The 10757-nt window shown below is 36.5% G+C and overlaps 1 protein-coding gene across 1 annotated transcript in view; it reads right to left on the bottom strand.

The window, feature by feature from the left end:
* The window catches only part of LOC107871468 (protein ACTIVITY OF BC1 COMPLEX KINASE 1, chloroplastic), a 26642-nt gene extending 17186 nt beyond the window's left edge, over positions 1–9456 (bottom strand). The window contains exons 1-7 of the mRNA XM_016718411.2: positions 8808–9456; positions 7443–7649; positions 4576–4665; positions 4328–4474; positions 3695–3859; positions 3440–3580; positions 3180–3359 (exon numbers count right to left, since the gene is read on the bottom strand). Coding sequence (XP_016573897.2) covers positions 3180–3359; positions 3440–3580; positions 3695–3859; positions 4328–4474; positions 4576–4665; positions 7443–7649; positions 8808–9074 — 1197 coding nt within the window. The 5' untranslated portion in view covers positions 9075–9456. The remainder of the gene's footprint in view (positions 1–3179; positions 3360–3439; positions 3581–3694; positions 3860–4327; positions 4475–4575; positions 4666–7442; positions 7650–8807) is intronic.
* Between the last annotated feature and the right edge of the window lie 1301 nt (positions 9457–10757).

Here is a 10757-nt window from a genome sequence, read left to right as displayed (position 1 = left end):
GCTTGGAAACAGTGGATCTTGAGGTGAGTTGATTCCCTTGGCGGTCATCGTAAGAACTTGGTGCTTGTTAATGTATTTTGTAGAGATTTTAGAGTTTAATTTACTCTTTAGTTGCTACATTATGTGTTCTCTTTGTGTCAAGTTACCTATCTTCTTTTTCGTTTAAGTTTGTGTTTGTTGTTTTCATTAGTGTCTTGTCGTGTGGACTGTTTTGCGAAGATTGTGGACTATTTTGTTCTTATTTAGATACCATTTGGTATCACTTTGGGTACTGACTACTAAGTCCCTTCCCTAAATATTAAATTTCTACGATGATTCTATTATATAAGAATAAGAGGGATATTCAGAGTTGCAATAACTATAGGGGTATCAAGTTGCTGAGTCATACTGCGAAGGTTTGGAAAAGGGTGGTAGAGTTGAGGCCGGGAGGACCGTGACTATTCTCAAGAACTAGTTTGGTTTAGTGCTCGACTACTGAGGCGATTCACCTCGTGAGGAGGTTAGTGGAGCAGTTTAAGGAGAGGAAGAAGGGCTTGCACATGGTGTTCATTGATCTCGAGAAGGCGTATGATAAAGTCCCAGGGAGATTATGTGGAGGTGCTTGGAGGCTAGATGTGTAACCATAGCACACACTATGTCGATTTAGGACATGTATGACGAAGCGAAGACTCGTGTGAGGACGGTAGGAGGAGATTCAAAGGACTTTTTCTTTCCTGTTTTGACAGGGTTGCACTAGGGATCGTCTCTTAGCCCCTTTTTATTTGCCTTGGTGATGGTTGTTTGACGCGGCGTATTCAAGAGGAGGTGCCTTGGTGTATGTTATTTGTTGACGACTGTGTACTAATTGACAAGACCTAGGGAGAAGTTAATGATAAGTTGGAGGTTTGGCGACAGACCCTAAAGGTTTAGGTTAAGTAGGACTAAGATAGAGTACTTTGAATGTAAGTTTAGTGATTTAACGCATGAGGCTGATGTGGTAGTGGAGATGGATTCTCAAGCTACCCGAAAGAGGGATAGTTTCAAGTATCTTAGATCTATAATTGATGGAAATGAAGAGATTGACGCGGATGTCACGCACCTATTGGTGCAGGATGGTTGAAGTGTAGGGTCGCTTCGAGAGTCTTGTGTGATAAAAGGGTGCCTTCTAAGCTTAAAGTTATGTTCTACAAAGTGGCAGTCTGACCGGCTATGTTGTATGGAATGGAGTGTTGGCCAGTTAAGAAATCCCACATCCAAAAGTTGAAGGTGGCGGAGACGAGGATGTTGAGATGGATGTATTGGACTTACCAGGAGAAATAGGGTTAAAAATGAGGTTATTTGAGGGAAGGTGGGAGGCTTTAGTGGAAGACAAGATGCGTGAAATGAGGTTGCGACGGTTTGGGCATGTGATGAGGAGATGCACGAATGCTCCAGTACGGAGACATGAGAGGCTGGTTATGGATGGTTTTAGGTGGGTAGAGGTAGGCCGAAGAATATTGGAGGGGGGATTAGGCATGACATGGAGCGGTACAACCCTTGATAGGAAGGCATGGAGGACACGAATTAGGGTGGAGGGTTAGTAGGTAGGAGTGCGCCCGCAATAGAGGGAGGAGTGTTTTGTTTGTATCTGTGCTTATAGTTTCTTGTTCGTAGTGTTCTGATGATGTTTGCGATTTCGAATAGATAATTTATCGTACTACTCTGTCGGTGTATTATTTCTTTTATTATCTAGCGGTGTGTTTTCCCATTTTGTTGTTTAGTTTTATGCTTTTTGCTTGTTATACTGTTATCTGTCCTGAGCCGGGGGTCTATCGGAATCGGCCTCTCTACTTCATATGAAGTAGTGGTATGGACTGCATACACTTTACTCTCTCCAGACCCCACTTTGTGGGAATACACTGGGTATGTTGTTGTAGGTTGATCTACTGAAAAGCTTCTCCTCTTCCTTCTCTCCTAACTGTCAAAAGTTTAAGTATTGAGTTCCTCTAGCATTGAATTACAGGCTACTGTTTTGGAAAAATCTCTCTTTTTCTTCATGAAATCAGAGTCCGGATAGAGTCCCTCATCTGAGCATTAATCTCCAGTCATTATTCTGGAAAATTTTTCTGATCTTCTTCTATCATAGTTAAGGTATTGAGTCCCTCCTCTGAATAGATAAGCGGTTGAATGTTCATACGAACAAGGAAAGTGGCGTAAGCCAATCTGGTACTAGAATGAACAAGAAGATTTTGATGAAATTCAGCAGAATAGCTCACTAGGTACCTCCCGAGTCTTCTATTCTCTACACCTCGTCAGACGGGCTTTTCTAATTCAAAAAGTTGATGTACGAAATGACCCAAATAGAAAGCGAGACAAATCCCAGTTCGTAGATAGACTCCAGGAAAGCCTATAACACAAATAACCTTCCCCTTTCACATTAATGATCACTCTCTTGGATGGTCACAGCACAAAATCAGCGGGACACTACCTTCCTGCTTGTTATAAGTAACTTCAGTTCAGTATGCATCATATCTTGTTATACATCTCTTCACGATTCAGTTTGCATTGGAAGGAGAGACATGAAGATTTTCAGCATATTGACTCAACTTCTCACACGAAACTCTGCTTTTTTGAGATTTCTTGCATAACATTGTATTATTATTATCATCATCAAAGAAGAAATAACTATGTGAAGCCATTAGTCAGGACTATATTCATGGCACATTCAAAATAGAAAACAGCTGTTCTTCTTTCCTTTTCCCTTTACAGCGGTTAAAAGAAAAGGGCCTGCAACTATTTGTGGAATCTAGACAACCCTATACTAGCAAGTGGATATTTGAAATCATCCTACGCAACTCATTAACAAATATGTTCTACATATCAACTTCACCCAGTAACCAAAAAATTACAAACCCCCAATTCTCACCTACTTCAGAGTTTCATAATTTATTAAACTCAAACTTATGTAGCAATAGATGCAATTTATTTGGCATGCAATAATTTCGAGTTAATGACAACAAATTTGAATTCCTAATTTCCGATTTCGGTAATCTAAGGAGGATGAACACATGATCATATGTTAGTCTAAGATAGTAGATGGTCGGGCATTCCTTGTGACTGTATTTGACATGCTCATGCATGCATGAACACGCACATACACATAAAGTCGATCACATCAGGCATCACTTAACTAAATACCAGATATATATACATCATATTACCTGACTCAGCACAGCAACATTGCCAAAGTCCACATAGGCAATGCGTCCATCACGCATTGCAAAGATATTCCCAGGGTGAGGGTCCCCGTGGAATAGGCCAAATTCGAGTAGCTGCCGCAAGGCTGCACTAACTCCAACAGTCAAAAATCCATCTATATCAATTCCTTCATTTCTGATTGCCTAAGTCAAAAGAATGACAACGTATTAATAAAAGGAGGACATCCCAAAGCACACATTTGAGGAAATCCAAAGGTCCACACCTGAGGGTCAGTGCACCGAATTCCATCAATCCACTCCATCACTAAAACACGTGAACCAGAAAGCTGTCTGTAAACCCGAGGTATTTTAACAGTAGGGTCATCTTTGAAATTTTCCAAGAAGTCTTCGATATTACGAGCTTCCTAGAAAGGAAAAAGAAGAGGAATGATTACAGAACACAGACAGTGAAAGCCTTCCAAGATAAGCAAAACTTCTTTCCCCAATCAATTTGCAAACAGAGGAACGTGCAGCATTACCAAAGTATAATCCAACTCTTCCAATAGCTTCTCGCCAAATTCATCAACTATAAGTTCAGCATTACACCCCAGTTTCTGTAGACTGATACCATTCAAGAATGAAGCCAGAGTGCGGAAGAGAAAAAGATCTCTGTAGATGATAGGCTCTATTTGAGGTCTTAGCACCTAAAAAGGAAACAGCAAACCTCAATTATGAATACCACTGCATCATATTGTTAATTCAATTCTTTGAAGCTTCCACAGAACATCCAGAAGCTTCAAATGAGATGCCTATGTGTTAATATGAAACTAGCATACGAAAAAAAAAGGAATGATTAGATAACACACATCATGTCTCTATGCACATTTGTGTCAAAGTGTGAAATATCGGACCTTAACAAATCTACAGAGCTTTACTACTTGACTATTTCCAATGGCCATCCACATATTTTTCAGCCTTTTGTGAAACGGATAATCGACGTTTTACTGTAACTAGTTCTGCAACAGGTGTTCTCCAAATGACTATGAAAGAAGTTCAAAGAGAATCGTTGAAAGTTTGGCTGACACATTGATGATACAAGAAAAGGCTTCAAGGCTTTGGCAGTAAAATTGGCCAACAGAAGAAATATTGCAAGCAAACAGGAAATGGTCAACCTTTATGGCAACTTCTTCCCCTGTAGCACGTAAAGTAGCTCGGTATACTTGACCCAAACTTGCAGCTGCAATGGTTTGTGATGAAATTTTGCTGAAAACAGCTTCAAGAGGCTGGCCCAATTCCTCTTCTATGATGTTAAAAGCAACCTATATCATTGTCAGTGATTTCTGCTCAAAGGAAAAGTGTTCTGCAGTGGATAATGTAACAAAAGCATGCAACACCTGCACCTCACTTGTCATCTCATTACCTGATTTGGAAACGCAGGAACGTCATCTTGAAGAATGCAAAGTTCATTCATGTAATCTTCTCTGATGATATCAGGCCTGTTTGCAAGCACCTGTTAAAAAGAAATAGCAGATAACTAATCAGAAGTAATAGATGCATGTTGGCTATTGCAAACAATCAAGAGAAAAACAGAGACAGAGAACAATATTATATAATTAAAAAGTTTTTCGAACAGAAGTATAAAATGAAGAAGAAACTAGCTAAGCTAAACGTGTTGAAAATTGCTTCTGTTACTGCAGATTTACTAGAATATTAAGTGGTTAAGTTGCAGGAGGAGTCTTTGTTTAAATTAAGTAGTTTAGTTGGACAAGTTTAGTTGAAATAAATTAGGTTTTTGAATTTTTATTCTGCTGATTTTCGTTTTTAAAGTTGGCTACCTGAAGTCCTCTGTGCTTAATAAAAATTGAGAGACAATTTCCAACACTTAGTATTTTTTCTGCTCCACCATCTTTTGAAAAACAAGCGGTGGTATCAGAGCTTATATCGATCTAAATGGATCTATGGTTTCTTTTTAAAGCTTCCAGTGATCACAAAGTTCATTGAATTAAAACAACTTTCCACCACTTTTAGCCCCCATATGCCTATTTTCAACCCATTTAAACTCATGTTATTTTCACGCATGACCTCATTTTAACCCTTGTTTATATTTTACTTTTGGGTCCCAATATCAATTTGTAACCCACACTTCTTTTTACGAAGGGCTATTTCCAACAAATTTTTAATCTGCTGTTAACCAATACCTATTTGAACCCATACAAATTTGTAATTCTACCTATTTTAATCATGACAAGCATCAATATCTCTTTTGAGTAACCCAGAAATCTTCACGGGTGAAGACTATGAATTTGGTTAGTGAAGTTCTAGCCTTATTTTAAACCCTATGATTTATGGGATGTTGTGATGGAAGAAAAATCCTTTCAACAACTTTTTGCAAATTTTACAATTGTCCAAATTAAAGCACTTTCAAAGGAACTTTTTGACAAAATAACGTTATTGCCAAAAGAAGAAGAAGAAGAAGAAAGAGTCATGTTACAAAAGTATGCAAATTCATAGACGCTCTAAACAATTCCAAAGCACAAACAACAGAAACAGAAATTGAGGAGCAACTATTTAAAATTGCAGCCAACTGAAGCAAAGGAGGAGCATTGAAAATTGCTTTTTTTACTGTAGTTTAGTTGCCGGAGGAATTTTAATTTAAATTTAGTTAGATAAGTTTAGTTTTGATAATTTAGGTTTTTGAATTTTATTCTGCAATATTTTTATTTTTTTCAGATTTTCTGTTTTTATGTTGGATATTTAACGCACTCTATGTTTAATAAAAATAGAGAGAAAATTTCAATGACCTATAGTAATATTTTTGTTGCTTCACCGTCTTTTATAGAACCAATAAAAAGGAGCTAAGCAAAAAGAGTTGTAAATCCATTTAAATAACGTAACTCTGCCTGCAGAGAAAACAATACAATAAACAAATGATTATTGTCTCTGAAGAATGGCAAAATCAAAAGGAAATGACATCTAAGCTTAAGTGCACATTCTTGGAAATTATCACATGTTATGTTTGTACAAGAAATATAAGATGACCAGGAAGCATTCAATTTGAACTCGAATTACCAAAAAGGTTTAACCTCTTAATATTTGGTTGAGCCCTCTTGCTGATGTGACAGGCTCTTCTAAAGTCTCAATGCAATAAGTTAATAATATAAAGTTCTCATTTCAATATAGACACTTTGCAGATGCAGAATTTCTCTCGAGTTGATGAGCTTCATCTTTCTTTTCATCCTAATATTGTCATGGGATGGAATGAAGAACATAAGAGATATAATCAAATGTCGGTACTGAACGCCTCAAGTCCATACAGCAGACATAACTAGTAGATATACCTAAAACAAGAGCTTGCATCTGCTGCATATGGCACACATAGATTCATGACCAGTTTTCTAACTCTGTATGCTATCATGTATAAACCTCACTAAGCAGTCCTATCGCTCTCTCTGTCTTCAATATGTGACTCGTTAATTTATATCAGCCAGATGGGTGATGATTCAACCACCTTGATCCAAAAAACAATAAGACAAGGAAAAAGTTTTTTCCAATCTGTTTTTCTTCTAACAATCTTGACCGAATCTATTAGTCTTACAAATATTTAGAGATGGAACTAGTCAAAAATCATGACGCTTAGACAAGTGAAGTAAATTCAGAGCACAAGTCTTACATATTGCACTACTATTGACTATATATTGGGAAAAAGAGAAGTTCAATTGTCACTAGTATTGACTATATCTTTGTAAAACAGTAATGTCCATTGTTCCTCTAAAGTTAGGATTAACGTCTATTCACCAAGCAATATTTATTTCTGCCATGACCTTTAGAAATGCTAAATGTGTTGGTGGTATAGTAATAAGCCACTGAAGGTTTCACCATTTTCAGTTGAGGTGTCTGTAGTAGTGACCCAATACAAGACACCTATTCATGCCCCAAAAAAACATATCACACTTAAAATCATGTTGCTGAGTCATCCTAAAGTAACTTTCACTGCCTATTGGAGTTTCCGGACAATGGGGTGTGAAAAGTTTTTCTTTGTTCCAAAATTCAGCAATTTATAGCATTACTACAGTCTTCTACTATATTTGCACAATGTGTATTCTTCCGTTAACAGTTCGTTTCATGGTTAACTGCCATTATATATCTTCTTTGGCTACACATACTAGTACAAAATCATTTTCCGGTTTAAGACTCCGAAGTTCACACTTTCCAAGCAGAGCAATACTCGACCACAAAGAATATAACAACCAATTGTTCTTGAATTTTAGAAATTTAAAAACACCAAACCTGTCCTGCTTTGATGAAAGACGGTCCCAAATCACACAACAGCTTCCTCAGTTGTCGAGCACGGAAAGGAACAACTTCTTCGTCACGGCCCACCAAATAATCATACAACAGTGTTGTCCAGTAAAGCCCCAAACTCCACACAATCTCTATTCCTCTACCAACCAAAGAAAAAATCTGTCCCCTCGACTCCAAGACCTTGTTTCTCACCTAAAAACCCAAAATTTGCATCAAAAACACAAATTTCCAATAAATCCACGGGAAAAATGAGATTAAGACTAGCACACTAAGTCATGCATAATTTCCATAAGTCCACAAAAATTTTGCCAACAATATAGCAGATAATTGGGAGGTAATTCACATATTGCACTTTAACTTACCAATGAGCCAATAAAAGAAATCAGATAATCACAGGGATGTTAATCACGTATTACAAATTCAATTCTCCAATATATACTGGAAAAAAATAACAAAGAAAGAGCAAATAACTATTTGGAGGTCACTCACATAATTATTTTCCAATATAACCCACAAAAATATCAACCAAAAAAAAACACTAAATTAGTCACTAGGAATTTATTGGCACGTTATATGGTTACTCGAGTCGAGGCCTATCGGATCAACCTATCTAACTTCAGTCCTTCACAAGGTACGGGCGTAAGGTTGCGCACACACCACCCTCCCAGACCCCATTTGTGGGATTAAACTGGGTATGTTGTTGTTGAATTCATTCATATTTTCCAAATCCCTTAAGCAAAACTAAAAGAGCAATCCGGTGCACTAAAGCTCCCACTATGCACCGAGTCTGGAGAAGGGCCACACCAGGTCTGTTGTATGCAGTCACCAGTCTTACCCGTGTTTATGCGTTTCTACACCACCTTGTTTCCATGGCTTGAACCCGTGACCTCTTAGTCACATGGTGATAACAATAAAAACAACAACATACCTAGGGTAGTCCCACAAGAGTGTAGGTAGACCTTACCTCTACCTCATACCTCAGAGGTGAGGTAGACTGGTAGAGAGGTTGTCTCCAATAGACCCACGGTTCCAGACAAAAACAGAGAGAATAGATAGTAACAAAAACAATAACTAGTAACAGAATAGTACTACAACAAAATAATATTATAATCGAACTACACGAAACAATAGATAGTAACATAATTCACATGGAAACAACTTTGAGCCAGACTAATTTCACATGATAAAAACTTGATTTTCTGGAAAAACTCACAATTTCTTTTTTTAAAAAAAACAAAAACAAAAACAAAAACTAGCATATAAATTACCAGGATGCTATTCACATACCCCAAATAATTTCCCACCATACAAAACAAAAAGAAAACACTAGGAAGTAAGTAATTGTCTTACAGATTCCGGGGAGTATTTTCTGAATGGAATGCAAACGCCACGTTCAATATCGAGTTGCTCCAACGCGCTAGTTCTAGAAATCTCCTTCACTAACAAAGCAGTTTCAGTTTTCTCCGACGAAGGTGTTTGTACAGTACTAACTGCACAAATTCTCGTAGACAAATACCGAGTTCTCTGAATTGTATTCACCAATTTCCTTCTACTTTTGTACTCAATTCTTAATGGTGTTATTGAAGCGTACAAACAACTAGTACAAATTCCCTCCATTTTCTAAGAAATTGCTTAATTCAAGAAGATGAGAAAGTGAAGATTGAAGAAGGAATTTGGGATTAAAGAAGAAATTGATTGAAAGTATGTGTGGTTGGTTAAGTTACAAGAAGCATGTAAGTTGAAAAGTTGGCAGCAAAAAAGAGATGACCACAAATTTGTGTGTAAATATTTTTGTTGATCAGAAATTTGGAAACTCCAAAAAGTAACTAACTTAGCTGTCTGTCTTATAGTAAGGTATGCTTCAAGTGTTCTTTTTTGTTTCTTTCCTTGCTGGGGTATTTTTAGTTTTTTGTTTTTTGACTTTTGTGTGGTAGGAAAAGAAAGAAAATCAGTTGGAGTTTATCTTTAATTCAAGAAATAAACTACAAGTACCTATCAAACTATACGTGAACTGCCCAGATTGCTATGTATAAATTTTACGAATTTTCTGTTATTCCTAAATTTATTTTTTAATTTATTTTTTTTTGCTTTTTTTTTGCTGATATTATTGTCAAGTAGCAAAATATTTTTACATTTCTTTCATGTTGATTTGACAGCCTAGCATAAAAGACACAGAAAAATTAAGGGGGTAAGAAGACCCTCACAGAAAAATTGAGGGGGTAATAAGACCCTCATTAAATTTAGATACGTTATAGCAACTTTAAATATAACTTAGGATACTTATATTTTATCTCTTGATTAAATACAAGTATATTCTTTTTGGTGGTTCAATAGTATGAAAAGTCTTTTCTATCTTAGAACTTTATTTTTTAAAAAAATATTTTATATCCAAACTTTTAATTTATCGTTAGCGCCTTTGTATATCTCGTCGATGAATAACATATCATCTGTGAATAACGCACGAAATGTCACCTCCTCTTGAATATGTTGTGTCAGTTTGTCCCATAGAAAGGCTCTTATCTTGTAGACAAGTATTTTTGACCCTTTTCTGTAATAATAATTGTAAGGGATCAAGCTAGTAAATCATATGTTGAAAATTTGAGAAAGGGCGATTGAGATAAGGATAAATTAAAAGTTTGGATATAAATTCTATAGTCCAAAAGTTTCAGGTTAAATAGGATCAAAACAGAGTGCTTGAAGTGGAAGTTTACTGAGACAATGTATAAGGTGGAGGTAGAAGTGAAAATCAATGCATAAGTCATATCCAAGAGAAAAAGTTTTTAAGTATCTTGTCTATAAATCAAGGAAACGGGAGAGATTGGTGATGATATCACACATCATATTGAAATAGGGGTGGATTAAAAAAAGGTTCGCTTCTGAAGTACTATGCGCTAAAAATATATTGCTTAGGTTTAAATGTAAATTCTATAGGGTGATGGTTAGACAAAATTGTGGGGTAGAGCGTTGGTCAATCAAGAATACATACGTTCAGAAGATGAATGTAGCGGATATGATGATGCTCAAATAGATATATTGGCATATTGAGAGATATCTAGATATGATTAGAAATGAAATTACAGAGGACAAGGTGAGAGTTGCCTTCATGATGTATAAGATGAGGAAAACGAGATTAAGATTATTTGGCCATGTAAAAAGGAGGTATGTGGATGCGCCAGTACAAAGCTGTTAGAGGTTGTCTGTAGCAGGAGTTTGTAGAGATAGATCTTAGTAGAAGAAAAGAAGGGGAAAAGTGATTAGACAAAACCTGATAAGTTTGTAGAGATAGATCTTAGTAGAAGA

This window comes from Capsicum annuum, chromosome 1 (assembly GCF_002878395.1).
Source record: "Capsicum annuum cultivar UCD-10X-F1 chromosome 1, UCD10Xv1.1, whole genome shotgun sequence".
Lineage (NCBI taxonomy): Eukaryota > Viridiplantae > Streptophyta > Magnoliopsida > Solanales > Solanaceae > Capsicum > Capsicum annuum.
Note: the sequence above shows the minus strand (reverse complement) of the source record. Positions and strands in the feature narration are given on the sequence as shown.